General features: G+C 49.5%; 7 protein-coding genes and 2 non-coding genes across 9 annotated transcripts; 3 read left to right on the top strand and 6 right to left on the bottom strand.

Annotated features, from left to right (window-relative positions):
• Positions 1-36: 36 nt before the first annotated feature.
• Positions 37-4,516, bottom strand: YALI1_D06904g (uncharacterized protein; the record flags this gene model as incomplete). The annotated part of the gene is made up of 2 exons (XM_502441.4): positions 37-4,383; positions 4,433-4,516. The coding sequence occupies 2 exons, from the start codon at positions 4,514-4,516 to the stop codon at positions 37-39; spliced, it is 4,431 nt and encodes a 1,476-aa protein (XP_502441.2).
• Positions 4,517-6,614: 2,098 nt separating this feature from the next.
• On the top strand, positions 6,615-7,808 carry YALI1_D06883g (uncharacterized protein; the record flags this gene model as incomplete). Its single annotated transcript, XM_502440.3, has 1 exon — positions 6,615-7,808. The coding sequence occupies one exon, from the start codon at positions 6,615-6,617 to the stop codon at positions 7,806-7,808; it is 1,194 nt and encodes a 397-aa protein (XP_502440.1).
• A 327-nt stretch (positions 7,809-8,135) lies between these two features.
• YALI1_D06859g (uncharacterized protein) lies at positions 8,136-9,002 on the bottom strand (the record flags this gene model as incomplete). Its single annotated transcript, XM_502439.3, has 1 exon — positions 8,136-9,002. One exon carries the CDS (start codon positions 9,000-9,002, stop codon positions 8,136-8,138), a length of 867 nt encoding a protein of 288 aa, XP_502439.1.
• Positions 9,003-11,282: 2,280 nt separating this feature from the next.
• On the top strand, positions 11,283-13,003 carry YALI1_D06828g (uncharacterized protein; the record flags this gene model as incomplete). Its single annotated transcript, XM_502438.3, has 2 exons — positions 11,283-11,316; positions 12,099-13,003. 2 exons carry the CDS (start codon positions 11,283-11,285, stop codon positions 13,001-13,003), a joined length of 939 nt encoding a protein of 312 aa, XP_502438.1.
• Positions 13,004-13,342: 339 nt separating this feature from the next.
• On the bottom strand, positions 13,343-14,389 carry YALI1_D06805g (uncharacterized protein; the record flags this gene model as incomplete). The annotated part of the gene is made up of 1 exon (XM_502437.3): positions 13,343-14,389. One exon carries the CDS (start codon positions 14,387-14,389, stop codon positions 13,343-13,345), a length of 1,047 nt encoding a protein of 348 aa, XP_502437.3.
• A 1,028-nt stretch (positions 14,390-15,417) lies between these two features.
• YALI1_D06788g (uncharacterized protein) lies at positions 15,418-16,143 on the bottom strand (the record flags this gene model as incomplete). The annotated part of the gene is made up of 1 exon (XM_502436.3): positions 15,418-16,143. One exon carries the CDS (start codon positions 16,141-16,143, stop codon positions 15,418-15,420), a length of 726 nt encoding a protein of 241 aa, XP_502436.3.
• A 1,299-nt stretch (positions 16,144-17,442) lies between these two features.
• On the bottom strand, positions 17,443-17,552 carry YALI1_D06774r. The gene has a single exon (XR_011031476.1). It is a non-coding gene; the product is annotated as a YALI1_D06774p (non-coding RNA).
• A 52-nt stretch (positions 17,553-17,604) lies between these two features.
• Positions 17,605-17,676, bottom strand: YALI1_D06772r. The gene has a single exon. It is a non-coding gene; the product is annotated as a tRNA-Cys (tRNA).
• Positions 17,677-19,332: 1,656 nt separating this feature from the next.
• YALI1_D06756g (uncharacterized protein) lies at positions 19,333-19,947 on the top strand (the record flags this gene model as incomplete). Its single annotated transcript, XM_068282618.1, has 1 exon — positions 19,333-19,947. The coding sequence occupies one exon, from the start codon at positions 19,333-19,335 to the stop codon at positions 19,945-19,947; it is 615 nt and encodes a 204-aa protein (XP_068138719.1).
• Between the last annotated feature and the right edge of the window lie 228 nt (positions 19,948-20,175).

The following is a 20,175-nucleotide window of genomic DNA, read 5'->3' as shown; positions in this document are numbered from 1 at the left end:
AATACAATGACTATAAATACACTACTCGTACTCCGTTCACTTCTTCTTCATGAACTTGAGCACAGTAGACTGGCCCTCGCAGACGCCGAAAATCTGCAGCGTCTTGAGCTTTTTGGAAACAAACTGCGAAAGCACCTTGCCCCGTTGCTTTTCGCCCAACCTGCTCTTGGGCATGGACTTGATCGGAATGAAGGCCACCACGTTAATGATGAGCTGGTGTTCGTCCAGCACCGTGGACGCGATCACGGGCACCAGGGACGCTAGAAACTTGTCTGTGGTCACCTCGCACACAGCAATCACATGGTCCGCGGCCTGGAACACCACGGAACCATTTGAGCACAGGTGTCGATGGGAGCCCTCAATGGTGTTCTCCACGTCTTGAGGGAAATGAGACAGACCAAGGGACTCAAAGGTAGCACCCAGAGAACCCAGTACAAACAGGGTCTGCATCTCTGTAGCATGGCCTCCAGACGCAAGCGATCGAGACACAGTATGAAGGAAACCAAGATCGCCAGTTCGCACGTAGTCGCCCTGACGAGTTATGGCTTGGGCCTCGTTACTATCGTCATCCAGCTTGCCCTGGAACCGTGCACGGTCAAACTCGTCCCGGGCAGGATACGCCTGTTGAACGTTGCCCTCGGACCACACCCAGATCTCGCCAAACTCGCCGACCTTGCACAACTGACGAGTCTCGGGGTTGACAATGGCGATTCGCGTGCCAACGGGGACCATTCCGGAGTCATGGACATGGAGAGCATTGGGGTAGTTCTCGGGATTGACGACCGAAATGTATCCTTGTCGAAGGGCAATGGGATCCAGCCAGAGGTCAATCGGCTCAAGACCCATGTAGGACCGAGAGGCAACCATGGGATTGAGAGTATGGCAGTAAAGGGAGGAGATGGCAGTGTTAGAAAGCTGAGTGGAGAGGAATAGCATTCTCAGGTTCTTGGCCAAATCAACTCGAGGACGTCCGTCATACGCAATCATCAAGTTGAGAGTTTCGGCAAGAGAAAATCCCTTGGGCTTCAACGTAGCACAGGCATAGTCCAACATCTGAGGAGTGGAATATACGTCCTTGACCTTGTACCGAGAATAGGCAAGGAACAGAGTCAAAGGGTTGACGGTGTAGTCAATAGGAGACACCAAATAGGTGGATGCTCCCAGATAGACTCCCAGAGCACAGGTGTGAAGGAAACCGATGCCGGAAGTGGATCGCACACATCCTACCACTGGTTTGGTGGATGCCATCTGACACGTTTCCTTCTGCACCTTACACATCCCCATAAGTGTCCTATGGGTCAACATGACGCCTGACCGTCGATGTTCGGCTGACCACGTCAACCACACCACCGCAGGCCGGTTCGTGTCTTCGGGCTTGACAATGTACCGAAGATCGCGCGTGCCCGAGTGTGCCAACTTGGGCTTGCTAGTGTTGTACTTCTTGGGTAACACGACCTTGAGCTGGGCTGCAATCTGCTTGCTCTGCTGGCTGATCAGCTTGGCTTTCATCGACGTCTCCGTCTCTGAGTTGACCAGAATCGCCTTGATCTTATACTCGGAAATCACGCCACAATAGGCAGGGATATCCTCATGTAGTCGTCCAGAGTCTAGAGGAGGCAAGGGGACAGCCACAATGCCCAGAGCCATGCACGCATACACAGCCACAACGAAGTCTTCCGAGTGTGTGTACAATAACAGCGCATGATCACCCTGCTTGAGACCCACCTTGTTTTTGAGATAATGACACACGGTACTCACCCGTTGGTCAAACTTTTTCCAACTCAGGGCCTTACCCTCCTTACCACTTTGCTGAATGGTGCTGTATGCCAGTTCGTCGGCCTGGTGAGCCACTCGCCATTGCAGGATTTCGACTAGCGATCCAAACGCAGACAGAGGCGTTGAGGTCCGGTCATCCCGAACAACATCTCGAAGCTCGATGCCGGAGTACTGCTTGTCGGCCATACCGAGGTAGTCGGACCGAATGTGACTGATGGCAGAGCTCCAGATACCTCCCTCAGGATCCTGACCACAAGGAATAGTTTTGAGGGCCTGGATGATACCAAACTTGCAGTAGACTGCTGGCAACAGACCCTGTGAGAACCGCCGCTTACACAGCATGTTTCCAATCTCAGAACGACCGTTCTTCATGGTTCGAGGAAGGGTATGAGGGGCTGTAATCAGAACGCAGAAAACACGCACCTTGTGCGACTCCTGCAATACAGCAATACAGCCTCGAGCAAGATCATCCAGTGCCTCATAGTTGAGCTGACGAGCGGGGCCTCCAGGGTTGATCGGCGTCTGTTCAGCAAGAGTAGACTCCAAAATGGCCACGGGAAGATGCTCTTCGTTAAGATAAATGTCAAACGCAGAGCAATCAAACACGTTGGGCACCTTTCGAACCAAAGAATATACCAGGTGCGAAGTGTAGTGGTATCTGTAGGGTGGAGCAACCACGAGAGACTGCTGCTTGGTAGATGCCCCACTGCTTCCTGCCCCTGCCGTCGCGTCCGCATCTTCATCGGCAGGATCATAACGTTGACGAAGCCGGTCCTCATAAAGTCCCAAAACATAGACTTTTCCGCCGTAGATGAATCCAAGCAGTCCGGTTCTCAGAAACTCGAGATCCAGCATTCCGCTGTTGCCGTAACAACGCGCATGGAACACCATATCTGTTTCCGGACCCATACCCCAGAATCCACCACTCAAACAGGGCGAATCGATCCAAATCTCGCCAACCACCATCTTGGGCAGAAGCTTTCGTGTTTCAGGATTCACAATCGCCAAAGTCGAGTCGGGCAAAGGGTATCCAAACGCTCCGACACGGATATGCTTGAGCGAATCCTCTCCTCCACGAACAGGAGGAATCAGACGAATGTTGTTGGTAGTGAGTGACGGTTTATCGAGCAGGATCTTTGATAGTTCATAGGGCCCATCGTCTTCGCCGTCATCATCCAGGCTAAGTGTAGAGCCCTTACCAAGCTTTTCCTGGCCCCCTAGCCAGTCTCGCATCGAGATGACCATACCACCATGCTCAGTGAGTGTTAGAAGAGGCGCAATGGCTTCGTACGCATGCTTGTTGCCCAGTGGCCGCAGCCATCGGTCAGCCAGAATCTCGTTGAACTCTGTATCGACAGTAGCTGCGTCAATCAAACACCATTTTACCGACGCCAAATTGACCTGCTGCTTTTTTGAGTACGCTCGGGTCAGCTGAGGGAACGACTGGTAGTTGTACGCCACCTGTTTGAGAGCCGGGTAGTCAGACAGCAGGATGGTTACTTTATGTCGAGAAATGGCATTGGCATACAAACCAGGCACGGCAAGTGCAGAATGCGGGATCCAAACAAGCGTAGAGCCTGTGTAAACGGTTAGAAGAACACCCATGATCAGACCGATGGACTGTCGGGAGTCTAAGGACGACAGTATCACGTCTCCTCGCTGGTACCGGTTATCGGGCTGCACAAACTTGTCTCGGGACTTGAGCATGGCAGTCAGACACGTCATTTGGTGAATGATAGTTCTGTGCGACATGACCACGCCTCGCAGGTCTCCAGTGGGCGATCTGGAGAACTCAATGTACGCAAGATCGGGCACCTGCAGAGCAGGCATCTCCGCGTGCTTGCTGGGCTTCTGATAACTTCCAAATTCGTTTGTTTTCCACCACTCAACGCCCTTGGGCCACTGCTGGCGGTCCTGGACCATGTGTTTGTGCACAATCTTGTACGTCACTTCGGTGGTCAGCGCCAGATGGATCTGGGTCGTGTGCATGACGTAGGTGGTGTCCTTGAAGTGGTAGAACGGGTTGATGGGCACGGCCACGACGCCGGCGAGGAAGCAGCCCAGAATCGCCACCGCAAACTCCACCACCTCTGAGTCCTGGTACAGCAGAGCCACGCGGTCGGCTCGGTACAGGTTCGACTTGTCTCTGATCATCTGGGCCACCCGTTCGGCCTTCGAGGCGAGCTTTTCCCACGTGATTACGTTCACGTCCTTGCCCTTGGCGTCGTCCAACGTGATGATGGCAGTGTGGGCTGCGTTCGTCTTTGCTCTGTGCCGCAGAATTGACGGCAGATTGTCGAATTTGGCCATGGCGACGGCGGTGTTGTGAGGGTCGCGCATCGTATCCGGTATCTCCCGCGGCTCCAGCGGCATCAGCAGCGCCTCTTCCTCCTCGCCCACGGACTCGTGGGCCACGTCGAAGGACGAGGGAGATGAGGCCGATCCGAGGTCTTTTGACAGCGAGTAAATGTGATGTGAGGCCGGGCGAGAGGAGGCAGGCGAGTCGTCGACCCGGTCCGAGCTCCGCGAGTGTTGGTGGCGTTGAATGTACACGGCTATCAATTGTTCTCGGCGCTTCTGATACCCCTTAGCGGTGATGTCTCCTTCCTGGGTTAGTCATGGGTCTGGAGCAGAAATGCTCGAATGCGGTACTCACCTTGAAGTCGTGGATCAGCTTTTCGAGCGGCACCCGCAGCTCGTCGCTGATCCCCTCTGGAATCGACAGGTTTGGGGTCTCCATTGGGGCTTTCACTGTGGTGTGCTGAGTGTCTGGACTATCAAAACTGAACCTTGTGCAATATGGTGTAGGGAGCGTACAGTTTTGTAATGTGGGAGTGGGAGGTGTGTAGTCAGAGAGGGAGTAATGCGATTTGGCAAAGGAGGACTTAAAGCACTGGTGACAGAGAAGATGGGTTTCGTACACGTACTACAATGCAAGGTATATCCGCCGTACAGCACAATACATACCCGTGGTACTGTACTGTAGGCACATTCTGATCTAAAAGAGGAACAATGTCCAAGAGACTAATTACTGTACGATGCTTGTACTATAGAAAAGTGCGAGATGTTGGACCTGGTATATAAGTAAATGAGTACATACTGTACCACGACAACAATGGGTAGACATAGGATAGGGCAAAAATGACACACAAGGGAGGATTATGCGCCACAGTTATATATGTCGATAAATACACACGGAGCAAAGTACCTGTACCGGTTCGGTGCTTGTCCCGCTTCAACTGGTACTCGCACTTGCCCCCTCGGAGTTATCACAATCGACAGAGTTTGAGCAGACCCAAATCGGAAAAGTAGGACCTGACCGAAAAAGACAAGCGTAGTTACAATCTGACATAGAAGCAGACACATACAACTGTCGTACAAATATTCTCATAACCTGTGTCTCCTTCAGACGGCGACGGAAGAATATGAGAATGAATATGAGTACGGTACAGTACCGGTTCTTTGTATTTTTGTCGTCAATGTCTGGTGCTGAAATTAAAACCGATAACTGAACGCATTTCTCAAAGAGGGAACAGCTCAGATATATATAGTAACTGGCTGGCTTGGCATACATCTTCCATTGTGAGTGTGGTTGGTGGTCATGCAACTAACTACAGTACATTATGTATTGTACAATTCAAAGTAACAACGTCATTGTGCAGAAGAACGAATTGTACGTCTCTGAATATCAGCAATACCTGGTCTTTTGGATACTTCAAGTGGCATTAAAAGAGATCTTAGACCGTGTGAACTAGTTTACTTGCATTGTACTGCAGCTACACTGCCAGGGGTAACAAAGTATTTCATTTCTGAGTGCCAATCCCAGTACGAGGTAACTATTTCTGTCGAAATAGGGATGGATACGTTGATCAAATGGCGAGTAGGAGTTTGACTTGAATTTCGCAAATACACCAATGTTCTTACTGTTGAATTTGGTTGATTCCGTCCAGGTGAATGTTACTGTACCTCGTATTTACTCGAATTGATGTGTGTCTTGTTTCGACGCATTCTACTACGTATTGTTCTTACATAAAATTTGCACAATGATGGATTTCGGTTAATAGGCATAAGTTGGATCACTGACTGATGGGGACATCTCAATGAAGATATTCCAAAGGATAGCTGACGACAATCTCCATAATTGCATAGTGTCGACCCAGTTACATCCATATTTCCAAAATACAGATGATGCAGTTAGTAGTGCCGATTTTAGACGTTCTCAGATTGGGGGTATTTTGGTAGTAGATCAAACATGCCCCCCACGGACAACGCTAGTGGGTGTAGTAGTATTCACATTGAGAGAAATACGAATTTGGTAAACGACATGTATAGAACGATTTTCCGTATCTATGCGAGTCCATTGGTTCTGTTATATTTTAGATACGACCTCTATTTCGTGTAATAATTGCCATATATAGTATATTCAGATTTGCATTCCTTTACCACCTTTTTCTACACACCGGCTCTATCCAAGTATGTATTATTCAAGTACAGTATAATGTTCTCACCAGAGTATGGTTAAACATATGTCGTAAGTATTATTGCACCGTGTAGCTGTAATTACAAGTACGAGCACCCTTATTACATTAATGGCAGATTTTCCATTACTTTTGGTCACATTGTCATATGACACCTCCACAGGTGACCAGCACAAGCGACCACAATAATCTGTCCCTGAATATATACGCCCCCACGTCTTGCACGTATTTATTGTCCCAGCTCCTGCATGGATGAAGTAAAAAAGTGCAGATTGGTCTGGGTTTAGGTTTTCTGGCAGACCGATACAGGGCAACATCACATATCCTATCGAACATCTCAGCAGGTAGCCACGTGTTTCCATGGAAGAAATCAACATCAGTGTGCGGCATGATCTGACCCGCAGATACTCGTCGGACAACCAGCAAGACGCCGAAACCATCCCGCTAGCGGCTCTCAAGGCGCTGTATGCTAAGGATGCCGAGACGGTCGAGATCACCAAAACTAACAGCGAAAACAATGGCATCACCGAGTCGCTGCTGGCAATTGACTCGGGCAGATACCCCAACGTGCGGCGGCTGTCTCCGTTTGCCAAAAAACGCATCTTGGTGACGGGAGGCGCCGGCTTTGTGGGCTCACACCTGGTCGACAGACTCATGCTCATGGGTCACGACGTGATCTGCGTCGATAACTTTTTCACCGGCCAGAAGGCCAACATTGTGCATTGGATGGGTCACCCCAACTTTGAGCTCATTCGGCACGATGTGGTGGACTCTTTGCTGGTCGAAGTGGACCAGATCTACCATCTGGCCTGCCCTGCCTCTCCAGTCCATTACCAGAGCAACCCTGTCAAAACACTCAAAACAGGCTTCTTCGGCACATACAACATGCTGGGATTAGCCAAGCGAGTCAAGGCTCGGATTCTGATTGCGTCGACATCGGAGATTTACGGAGACCCTGAAGAGCACCCGCAAAAGGAGACGTACTGGGGCAACGTGAACCCCATTGGGCCCCGAGCATGCTACGACGAAGGAAAACGAGTCGCGGAGACTCTGGCATACTCGTACGAGAAGCAGGACGGTGTAGACGTGCGAGTGGCTCGTATTTTCAACACGTTCGGGCCCCGAATGAACTGGAACGACGGTCGAGTGGTATCCAACTTCATTTTGCAGGCTCTCAAGGACGAGAATCTTACTATCTACGGCGACGGGCAATCCACTCGATCGTTCCAGTTTGTGCTCGATCTCATTGACGGGCTCATCAAGCTCATGAACTCGGACTACTCGGGACCCGTCAATCTCGGCAACTCGGAAGAGTACACGGTGAAGGACTTTGCCGAAAAGATTATCAAGCTGGTAAAGGAGCAGAGAGAGGACCAAAAGTGTACATCGGAAATCATCATGCTGCCGGGGCTGGAAGATGATCCCCATAGAAGACGACCAGATACCAGCCTGGCCAAGAAGGAGCTAGGATGGCAGCCAAAGTGGTCTGTGGAGGATGGATTGAAGGAGACCATTGGGTATTTTCAGAGACAGATCAAATTTTTTGGGGTCTAACTGAAGGAAAGGGGAAGAGGGCATCGTTCCAAGGGGTCCTCAAGCGAGTTGCCAGGCTCATGGATAAGTAGCTAGGAGGAGTTGTTAATAGTTAATAGGAACAGGTGCATATTGCTCCGTGGACTGTATTGTAAAAGGGCTGGTAACAATGCTATATATGTTCCTTATTGAATGAGCGCAGCAACTAATCGCGGACACGTGATCATGGTAAACTGTTCGGTATAAATATCTATAATATGTATGTACTGTACTCGTACATCTGTTTCCATCTTCTTCATATCTTACTCTCTTGATGCATATATAAACTATTGGTGACGTGAGCTCTGTTTAGAAAGATACAATGACAGCAGCATTGATCAGATCGGCCTCCTTGAGGGTCTTTCCAAAGTCGGCGTTGGTGAGCTTTCGGGTAGGGAAAGTGGTAGTGAATACTAGAGATCCGGCCTGGACTCCAATATCCTGCGACAGCGCCTCGGCGACAGCCTGCAGCTTGGTTTCCACGGGGAAGGTCTTGACGATGGGGGGCTGGCCAGGTACTCGGAACTGCATCCGCGAATCTGTGGGGGCCGCTCGGGGAGCAGCAGGTTTCGAAGCAGGCACAGGAGCAGGAGCAGGGGCGGGTTTAGTACCTGTCTTTTCAGCGGCCCGAGCCCGTTTGTCGGCCTCAATGAGATCCTTGATTCGCTTCTTGGCGGCAATGTCGTCTGCGGCCTCCTTGCGCTTCTTCTGCGCTTCTCTGATGGCGGTCTTTCGCTCCATCTCGTCCTTGATGGCCTGGTTGTCCTTCTGGGACTTCTTCGAAATCTCGTCGTTTCGCTTTCGCTCGGCCGCATCCTTCTTTTCGTTCTCGGCCTTTCGAATCGCTGCCTTGGCCCGCAGCTCGTCCAGCTTGGCCTCCTTCTCCTCCTTGGACAGTGGCTTCTTCTCGACTTCGGCCTCAGCAGCCGCCTCCTGGGCATCCACGTCAATCGGGGCGGCTGATGCGTCGGGCGCCTTTGTGTCTCCAACCACAGACACGCCTCCCGTGACGGTCTGCTCCTCGGCATCAGCAGCATAGACGCCCTTGTCGTAGTCAATCTGGTTGGATTCCAGCCAGCCAATTGCGTCCTCCAGAGAGCCGGACGTGTTCTTGATGGAGGCCTCGATTCGGGCCGGGGGAAATCCCATTTCCTGGAGCTGTTCTCGCACGGACATGATGCGTGTGTATGTGTGTATGTTGTATGGTTAAGTGTGAGGGTGGCTGATTAGCACCGGACGCATGATGGGGAATATAGAGTTGCGGTATCGATAAGTGGCAAACCCCCGAGGGGGACGGCGGGGGTATTTATGCATTAGATCAGAGGGCTGCTACATGGTAAATGTTGTGATACAACATATAATCTGATGCGATATTCTACTAGTATAGCATCTCCAGTTATACAGGACAGTAACCTGTTGATGAGCGCATGTGGCTGGGAAGCTTAATGAGGGTTCGAGGGCCATGTCGATTCAAGTGAAGATGGTGGTTTTGGAGAGGTTTTGGAGGAATTCTGAGGAGTTCGAGCTGAAATAGGCAGTTGAATTAGATGGTGGATGTGCTTTTGTGATAATTGAATATCAACTGTATCTATCTGAATGTAGTCTTGAATGCTTAAGTGAGGAGTACGATTAGTTGGTTTAATTAGGGATTGCTTTACGGTAGTTAATGTGTGTGTCAATTTTCAGTTGAGCTTGTGTACAGTAGTTGGAATTTTACTGCTACTCTAATTAAAACCTGTTACCTTAACTAAGACCTACGAACTCTCTGGAGACAGTCCAAAGAAATTTCTGAGCAAAATAAATCGAAAGAATTGGGACCAGATGATAGAAAAAACTCTGCAGAAGATAGATACGATCAGGTTGTCTTGAATCATCTATTTCAAGTCTATTGTGAAGTGCTCCGTAAGTATGTCCATCACACACTTGTACCTAGACTCCATTAGAACCCACCCACCCCAAGTAGCTACTCGTACAGTGATGAGTAACAATGTCAATTTGTAATATAGTGTAATACTCTTTTCCACTCAGTTGGGAATACAACTGAGACGTCTCATCTCTGTTTATACGGCTCGTATATGTGTACGGTACGAGTACAGTACAGTACATACGAGTAGTTGGTCGTACTCGTACTCGCTTCTGCACCAGTATATATACTACTGTACAAGTGGATGAGTTCGAGGGAAAGCTGCAGTATAAGAATAAGAACAAACATAACAGGATGGTATGTACTCTTACTGTAGTATTATGGCACAAGAGCTCATTTGATTGTCTCATTGATTCGCATTGATTTCCGCGATTGCCGCTTCATGTCCAAGACCCAATATCCATCAATAAACACCTCATGATACTCACGACAAAATGACAAATGTATTGGTCAAACTCCAAGTCCATCTAGCTCTTGGTTCAGGCTAAGGTGCTCGGGTTATCTTCTTCCGACTTGGCGTAGCTAATGTCCAGAGCCGTTTGGAGCCGTTAAATTACCTTAGTTGGTCATGTGGATGAGGTCATTTGGCATATCTGGAGCTACAGTACAGTACGAGCCCAGTATTATCGGGGTGTCTTGTTGTAGCCGTGCAAGTGTAATTGCATGCGTACAATTACCGCTAAAACAAGTTGGAGTCGGGTTCACGTCTAAGCCATGACTAAGCGTGCGGGGTTGTCAGAGACAAGTGAGACATGGATCTCTTCAGAGTCCCGATTTTCAAGGTCTCGACGATGTCGCCCGAGAGCTGTTTTTTTTTGTTCAAGCAATACTTATCCCCAATTAATAACCCCCTCTTTTGCATGAAACATGTGATAATAGTGGGGGCCTACAGCATGTACCAGTACGTGCGAGTGCGCCAATCCGATACATGTGCTATGCTCGGATATATCGGTCTAAGGCGCCGTGCTCCGGAAAAACTCGGAGTTTGAACCCACCACCTCGCCCGGGTCATGGCCATCTCCGCAACCAGGTATATAACCTCGTGTGTCGCCCCACCGCCTGCTCTCCTGCCACCTCCACTTGCTGGATGTGAAAAAAAGCCGGGGCTGAGCCAAATTCACAAGGTTCAGCAAACAAACGGATTGTCGTAACGTGGCACTTGTGGGATCTTAACAGGCGGGGCAGCAGCAAGGGGGGTCGGTTTGGACGGCAGGTTCGGGCTACTTTAGGCACGATACAAGGACTGCCACACCATCATATTATTTGAGCACGTCACCCATCGGTTTCCTACACGACATCTTCTGTTGTGCTCTGTTGTGTTGTGCCGTGTTGTGTTATGTTATTTGAGTGTATCTGTCTGGTCTGTGTGTCGGCTGGGGCACTAACTAAAGTGAGTGCACAGTGTAAGGTTCCTGCATGCTTACTCAAGACGAGACAAAACAACCACCGACATGTAAAACACTATCTCTCAACGTATCCAACTACTTTGCCCTCCACACAGCTTGACACAGCACACAACACTACTGCAAAAAATGGAAATCACCCCGGAAAAGCTGGAGTTTCACGGTGAGTATGAGCGCAACAAGGATGGCAGAAACGGACGACCGCCCGGTCTTATATACCCCCTGCAACACACAATGCCGCCATAGTGGCCCCTCCCAGTCACATGCGCCAGGAAACGTCACATCTGCGCTTTTTGTAGACAAGACACAAACAGCAGCTCGACGACAAGCCCGGAGAGTGTGCGGGAATGGACCGCGGGCTCAGGGTCGGCGTCGGGTGCTCAGCTGCCCTGGGTCTGCTCGGCCGTGCCTGTTGCTCTGTTGCGTCTTTTTCGCAACCGACGAGTGACACAGACGCAATCTAGACCCACAGACACAGACGGCGCAAACAGCGCATCGTCAGAGACATGGTATTTGTTCCTCTGTGCCTCCGCACGACCAATTCCGCCGACGGATTGTGTCTCGGCTAATTGCTCAATTGTGGGAAACCGGGCACGTGAGCACTCAATCTGGCAATATGGCGAGGCGGCGCACGCAGACGACATTGCTCGCTAAGTGGTGGTCGTACGAGCATCCAGATACGCTCAATGGGTCGGTAGTGTCTGTGAATGATCGCTTCTTGCTCTTTAGCAACGTCATCTGCAGCAAGCCCGGCAAACATCAGTGAAATGGCGAGGACAACAGAGCAGCAAGCCAGACTACGCTGAACATTGAAGGAACAGGGTACCGGCATCCTTGTGTGAGCTGCTCGCTATGGTTGCTATTCGTGTCTAAGACGCCGACCCACACGTCTGCTCTGTATCTCCGGCATCTCCACGGAATCTCCGCATCCGTTTACTAACCCAGCTCCCTTCACTAAGCACACATCCAACAATCTGGAGCTGCGAAACCCTACTAACGAGTACTTTGCCTTCAAGGTCAAGACCACAGCCCCCAAGTTGTTCTGCGTCCGACCAAACGCCTCCATTGTCGCCCCCAATGAGAGCCTGACCGTGTCCATTACCCACCAGGCCCTCCCCCAGGAGCCCGGTCCCGACTACACCTCCAAGGACAAGTTCCTGATTCTGTCGGCACCTCTCAACGAGGCTGCCGTCCAGGCCGGTGAGAACCTCGCCAACTTTGTTGAGAAGACTAAGGAGAACATTGCCGAGTTCTGGACCCAGGCCGAACACACCAAGTCCGTGCCCATCACCAGCAAAAAGATGAAGGTGCAGGTGCGACCCTTTGACGCCAACGGTCAGCACTCTCACGAGCTCGGAGCCGGAGGCGCCGCCCTTGGAGCTGGGGCCGTGGCTGGAGGTGCCCTTGGCCACAGCGCCTCTCGAGGCGACCAGACTCTCGGCGACGAGTCCTTTGCCAACTACGAGGCTGCCGCCCAGTCTCCTGCTCCCCACTCCCCTGCCAACCAGCAGTTTAACAACTTCCAGCAGCAGCAGCAGCAACACTACCAGCAGCAGGTTCCCTCCTCTGCCTCCGGTATTGCTTCTCATCCGACCGAGGCCGTCAACCGAGGCGCTGAGGCCGTTGGTGCTCCCTCTGCCTCCTCTCAGGTCCACTCCCAGGACTCTGCTGCCCTTGGACAGGCACAGGACAACATTTCTTCTCTCAAGAAGGACATCGGAAGCACCTCTGAGAAGCATACTGTTCCCTCTACCCAAACCTCTCAGGCTGTCGGCTCCCAGGGTGTGCCTGTTGGAGTTGTTGCTATTGTTGCTCTCCTGGCTCTTCTTGTTGGATGGTTCTTCTTATAGGTGGTGAATGTAAAGTAGTGTTGTATGATCTCTGTACAAGTATGGTATGTACACACTGACTTTTTTGTACGAGTATTGCAAGATGGTAATAAATGAATGTTTATTTAGTGGTAGCAGTAGGCGTACTTATACAAGTACTGTAAAGTGTAAGGGTAATAAATAAATATGTTAACTATTCAGGCGGATTACTATTCGAGCAGTAATCTAGTTTTAGCACATGTTGTGTCATACACGTAGCCGTGTAGTGAGAGTTTCCGTCGGCCTTCTATCCATGAGATGATTCGGTAGTACAGCTGCATTTTCGCGTGGGCCATGTTTGTTGCTCTCAGTTCAGCTTCATCAAAAGAAGAACATAGTGAATGCTAGAAGGACCCAGGTCCACGCCATCTCCAGCTTGTGGCTTGCTCCAATCGTCTGTATCGAAAGCATTGGTGCCAACGTGGTGTTATCGCCCAGGGTGATGTTTTCGGCATCCCAGTTCATCCAGCCTCGTTGGCGGGGCGATGGGTACTGTGTATGGTTTTCCCACAGGCCAGTGAGGTGTTGGGGAGGAATGGGAAACAGCTGTACATAGTAGTCTGTACAAGGGACACCGAACCGGAGGGTGAAGATGTTTCTCGCTTGGGGACACAGATTGAGGCCGACATATTCACCGGGGACATCTGTACTGTAGATGGAGCCATCGTCCATGTATTGTGTTTCATTGTGCGGGTCACTGTCGAGATGCAAGCGACCCTGGACCTTATCAAAATGTAGGAACTTGCCGTTCTGTGCTCTGAAGCCTTTTTCCGTCACGTTGAACGCCGTGGGAGGGTCTCCGTTAGGAATCGATGCTACCACCAGGTCGTCTCCTTGGGTCGTGACCACCGCCGTCAGAAAAGGCGCATTTGTGACGTAGTTGTACTGGGCCACCACCATGAGTCGCACGAAGTTGGTCGGTGTGTACACGGGGTATTGGGTGTTGGGCTGGCTCATGGGCGGCGGTTGAGACGGTCCTGTTGATTGTGCCACTGCCTGCGCTGTTGTACTCAGCAGCAGAGACAGTACTAGTTTTAACATCCGAATATGCGTGTTTTGTCGACAAGTTATGGTCCTGTGCCGTGTACTTGTAAGGGGTCCCTGGTTAAAGGTCGAGAGCCAGGCTGAGCTGGATGCTGCGTTCTTAAGCTGCGCTGACGAGACTGTACCTGGGGTCGCAACTGTCCTGTACCGGTAGAGAGGTTTGTGAGTGAGGGTGTCAAGTGTGGTTATTGTTCCTCGTACGAGTGAAACCATGCAGCAGGTTTGCGCATGCACAATATAAAATAGAACGAAGGTGCCAAAAATAGTACATGGCGAATATAGACGACGTTTCAGTGGGGGGACCGATGTATTTTTTCTCGCCATTTTACTATTCCGGAAAAGTTTTGCAAGGAAAAATTACCCCACTCGGCGACCGTCACGTCTCAGAATCGAGGTACGAGTACATACTGATATTAGATGCGTCGAAACATGCACTTGAAATATATGTATATGCAGCAAATTGTGTCTGGAACGGGAGTTGCGACAGGGCATAAATACGAGATTGAAAGGTGTCAGAGGAGCCAGATGGGGCAACCCAAGTTTGGAATCAGGTGAAGAGGCCACTTGCAGTTAGATTCGAGCTTCTTATCTCCTTCAGTATGCCCAAAACGACACTTTCGAGGCTCTTCTAAAGCTCTCCATCTTCGCTCGGTAATAATATCCAATCCCGCTAATGCACAAGACCCGCATGGTGGATTGCTTCTGCTGCAGGCTGGAGGGCCGGTCCACAGTTCACGCGATTGGCTGCAGACAGAGCGCCTACCTATTTATATTCTGTCGGTTTTTCTTCTTCCGCTCGAGTTGAAGCCATACTTTTCAGTAGAAGGGTGTTGGGTACTCGTAGCACATAGTGTTGGGCGATATTAATACTTCATATCCTACTTGTAGTCTGTCCTTAGTTACAGTAGACTGTTGCTAGATGCATCTTGACTAGATCTGACTGGGCACATATCAGATGTATAAAGAACATGTGTGGCTCAGCCGAGAAAAAAGACCTTCCTAGGGCCCAAAATACATTCGTATTTCCTGACTCTGAAGTTCGCCGTACTAGTATGTCAAGCTCGGGAGATGTGTGCCATCTAAGTACAGTAGTCCTCTCTCCCGCTTAGTTCGATTGTGCCCAAAGTGATTGCTGTACTACTACGAGTACATACGAGTATTCTGTGTTTTTGTCCCCATATTCCAGTTGCCTACATCGCTCCGGTACACTTCAGTGTACTACAGTATGTACTATACTTGTATTGGTACATCTCCTGAGGCCATTTTACTAGATTCTTGTTAGTGTCTCGCCATCTCCGGTTTCCCCTCTATCTTTCCGCACATGTTGTCAATAAATAACCTATCTACCATACCTAGTCAATCAAGCCCATGAGTCTCAGTCTCAACTTTGCCTCAAATTCCGGTGAGCCCTCAACCTCCGTTTCCCCTGCCATGCCATCTCGCTTCTGCACAGGGGCAGAGCCTTTTTTGGCAGCCCCTCGGTCCTGAGCAGACCCATTGGGAGTCTCGTCCTGACCGCTTTGTTGCGACATGGCTCTTAGCACTGCTCCATCACCCATAGCACGAAGCTGGACCCGGTGACCACCTGTGCACGACGAGTTGTATTCGATAGAAAACTGGAAGGGGAATCCTTCAATGGGACAGGCTGCCAGCGAAGCACCATAAGTAATATTCCCGTCCTCTCCACCAACCTTGTATGCCACCGTACCATTTCGCCACACTACCTCGGGATGAGGCACTGGCTGCAGAGTGACGGCGTGAGCATCTGGATCCAGATAGAGATACTGGTTGTCATTACTCATGAATCCAGACTCGTCGCTGTACGAAAAGTAATGCTGGTATGCGATGCTGGCAAACTCAGCCCCGACCTTCATCTTGTCTCCAACAGGAACCACCACGGCCGACAGCCACGGACAAGGCCACGATATCGAAATCGCATAAAATCGAATGCGACCGGTGGGCTCGATGGACCGGTCCACAGGCGGGATGAAGTACTTTCCGAGAGCTCCCATTGCCGTGCTGAAGAAGGAGACCCAGATAACCACGCCCAGTAGCGCTCTCCAAAGCCGTATCGTCATTTTTTGTGTCGTTGGAGCGTGTTGACGGTGTTGTACTAGGGCTGAGATGGTTATGCACGGATAGTCGGATTTATGCATGCAGAGTTTCATACATGGGTAAGTACAGTGCAACGTAACGGATATTGCGAACATAGAGAAGACGTGGTCACGTGATATAGTCCACCCCAGAAAGTAGATATTTGTTGAACAACAGCCTCATACCTGTTAGATTCCTCTAACAAGAGCTTCATGGGCTGTTTGTAGAGATGTAAGAACACCAACTTGGTTCATAGTCGAGTCAGAGAGTTTTATCGTTCTTCTCTATGATTAATTTAACAGCAGACCTTTGAGGAAGGACCAGAAGGTGCCTGAAACGGCAGTGTGGATATTGGACACACCGCTCTTACCTGTACACCACGTGAAGTGGAAAGCGTTAGTGATCAGAAAATCTCCCTTTTAGCGGGCTTGAGTCTGTCTATTCCAACTTTTCGATGCCCTTTCACAAGTTGTTTCCGCCGTATCTCTGTTGTTAACAACACGTAGGCTGGCTATGGGGTCCACGGGATCAAAGAGTAGACTGGCGGTCCCGTTGTAACGATCACCTGAAGTATGACAGTTTTGTAGAAATTGTGAATAATGAAATGGTAAACTTGTTTGAAATACTGTCACATCTGATTAAAGTAGGATATGGACAGTCCAAGTCCTGGAGGAGAGCTGATGTGAGAATGGTATCTTCTGAATCAAATCTGAGAAAGTGATATTGTCCGAGAATGAGGAATTCAAAAGCAGTTATTAACAAGCCGAAATTTCAACTGTCTTGTTGGTTACTGTACGATCACTTGTTAGAAATGACCAGTTGAGTGCTCTCCATACCCTAGTGCCAGCATCAGACAGCACCAACTATACCGTTGTTACAGTAATCATAAGCTGACTCTCTCTAACCAGACAGTACGTGTGTGTTTTTGGTTTTCTTGGATAAAAAGGAAGAAATTATTGCTTGCTTTCCTACTACAACATCCATGCACTACTCGCACGATATGGAGCCAACCGGTCTCTACAAGTAGTTCGAATTATTGTAAAGCTTTCGATGAGTTCAATGGGATCCAAGTCCCCATGACTAAAGCACTCATTCACCTGGCTGGTCTTTCTGGCGGATATTTTTGCACCATCTCCAGCATACCTGAACGCCCTAGTTCTATTCAGTCGACAACTAGGTACCAAAAAAGTGCTTTAGTTCAGTATGTAGCAGTCAGCTTCGGGTCGATTATACATGGGACTATACTTCAGTTAATAACCCAATAATCAGCCCTGTTGTCCAAAAAAACCAACTGAAGCCCATAGGATGTACACAAAGCTCAATATACCATCCATATGACCAAAAAAAGATTCGTTCAGAGATTGTTCACAGTTTATGATCATGTCCATAATCATTATTTTGCGTTAAGTTTCTAATCATCACGAAATTATCTATCAAAAATAACTAGGTCCCACCGAGATTCGAACTCGGGACCTTAAGATTTGCAATCTCACGCGCTACCGCTGTGCCATAGGACCGAAGTTAAAATTTGGCCAAAGAAGGACCTGGGCACCCTGGACTGTGGGTTAGGGTAATATTCCTTATGGAGACAATGGGCTAGGGTAAATTACCTAAAATGGGTCGATAAAGAGGGGTGTTCCCAGTTGGGAAGTGTAATTGAAGACGGGGTCAAAAAAGAAAATCAAAAAAAATAATTAAAAACACAACTAAATTTGGTGATAGCGATGGAACTTTAGAATCAAAATAAAAATATGATAATAAATATAATAATAAATAATAATAATGGCGGGAAAAATAACGATGAACTCGAGATGATAACGATACAAACTAAAGACCACGGTACAAGAGCAGCCAACGAACGACATATTCCTGTTTCACTTGGTGCATTGCGACATGTTCTATCCACACATGAAACATAGTTACATTCTGCCAAACATTATTACCACCAGTGACACATTTGAGCGTCCGGATTTGTCATGGAATGTACATGTACACGTGGACGGAAGCTTCAAGTAGTTTTTAATCGTCTTCTGAAGTCTGCGGATGTATGTTGTTCGTCGGTGGCTGACCCTTTGGTTCCCTGATTGAACATGTGATCGTCGACATGTGCGTTGGAGATCCATGTAAGGGGTGTCGTTTATTTCCTAGGAGCACTCACCTGTCAACGAATGCGACATTGGTGCTGTTGACGTGGAATTGTGTCAGAATGAAGACATTCTTTGTGGGTACTCGTACATATGGCACATTCTATAGTATGTACCATGCAATATATATCATACTTGTGTCTGTGGAGCGGAAACATGGACAAGAAACTACCGGTACTGTACGTACTTGTACATATGTAGATGTGGCAGCAACTGAAACAGCCACACAATAGCTATGTTATCCCTCCCCAGGCACAAGTCTACCTCTCTCCAGGGGCAACATACGTCTGACACGCTCCATGCAGGGCTCCGAAGCTCGGGTGGATATTATTTCTTGCCATAGAGCTGAGAGCCGATCGCCATTGAGTGTGGTAGTGTCCTCTCCATCGCCCACAATTCGGCGCGGCTGTAAACATGGGGTTCATGAGACTCCATTGCTATTAACCTGCAGGTAGAACACACAGGATCACTGGATGAGTGAAGGGATAGTTGGATAAGACAGTTGGCGTCTCTATGAATCTACGGGGGCCTCTGCAAGTTGCCTCTGTTGTCCAGAATCCACACTCGTTTAGCCAACGGACGATCTCGAGACCATGGAGATCAGGGTATGAGCATGAGAGTGTATCTGGCGCCGTACGACACGTACCAAAGTCGGCAAAAGTGAAGAGGCGATGATCGTGTCAATCTTGGATGTCCACGTTGGCCGATTACTCGTACAAGAAGCGCAGCATTCGATCAAGAGAGGAAACGATGTAGACACTACTACAAAGTAGTGCAGGTGTGGGTAGGTACACTAAAGGGATAGTGGATAGTAGTACTTGCAGTACTTTTACAATATCGCACAATTGCCCTACACAGAATCATCGAGCGGCCGGCTCACCTGATCCACTTGTGCACACATGCGGAATCTGGACTTGTGGACTAAACCTCCGATCTTCAGCAGCCAATCTCCTTTGGGCCAAACTTTTTCGCTCGCTTCCCTTTCTGCACAAGGCCCATCTTGCAGTTTGCTCTCCTCCACGGATAAGCATGTCTCACTGCAGGCAACGGTGGGGCAAGAACCAGCTACTTATAGCGATACGGGTCTTGGGTTTGCGTTGGCGATTTGCCCAATTTGGTCACGTGTCTCGCTACAACCGAAAGGGGCTCTGGAGCATCCACACTCCGCTACATCGCCGTCTCTTCTCTGTTGCTCCGCTGGAAGGGTCATTTTACGGTTTAGACCAGTTGGGACTTTACGTTAGACTTGTGGGGCGTGCGTGTGAAGGCCTTACCTTATGGAGGCTCTCCAGAGTGAATTTTCAGCAACGACTGCAGAAAAAGAAAAACGACACGAATATACGACCGACCCCCTGCCCACAGGATGGCTTGTATGTGCTGGTTCCTGTCCATCGACATGGAGGCTATAGCCCAGGTGATCTATGGTTAGAGGAACGCTATGCCAGTACTTTCGCACTCGTACTGGTACCCTCACCCCTGCTAATTATCTTGTCGCTGTCTCACAGCCAACTGATCACCGCATCCACATCAAGGGATACGGATGGACAGATTGGCGTCCATTTTGGATCGAGCAGGCAGGCAGGGACGCGATCCCACGCGATGCAGCTGTCTGCGTGCGCAGTATCGTCTGGTAGTCATATGTGAGTATCGTATCAGTTTAGTTGGTGAGCTTCTGCCGTAGCACTTCTGCTGTAGCATTTCTGCCAGCACTTGTGCCGTAGTTGTAGCCGTCGTATTGCACCTTCCTTGGGACGCCTATTGGAGTATCGCACTATTTGCGTGCTAATAGCTATAAATTGGCGACAATATTTTTTCCCCGTTTCGCCGCACTTTTTAACTCTCGCATTGTCACTGCCCTCATTTTGCTCATTC

The sequence above is a fragment of the Yarrowia lipolytica genome, chromosome 1D, assembly GCF_001761485.1.
Source record: "Yarrowia lipolytica chromosome 1D, complete sequence".
Lineage (NCBI taxonomy): Eukaryota > Fungi > Ascomycota > Dipodascomycetes > Dipodascales > Yarrowia > Yarrowia lipolytica.
This window is presented reverse-complemented; position numbering and strand designations above follow the sequence as displayed.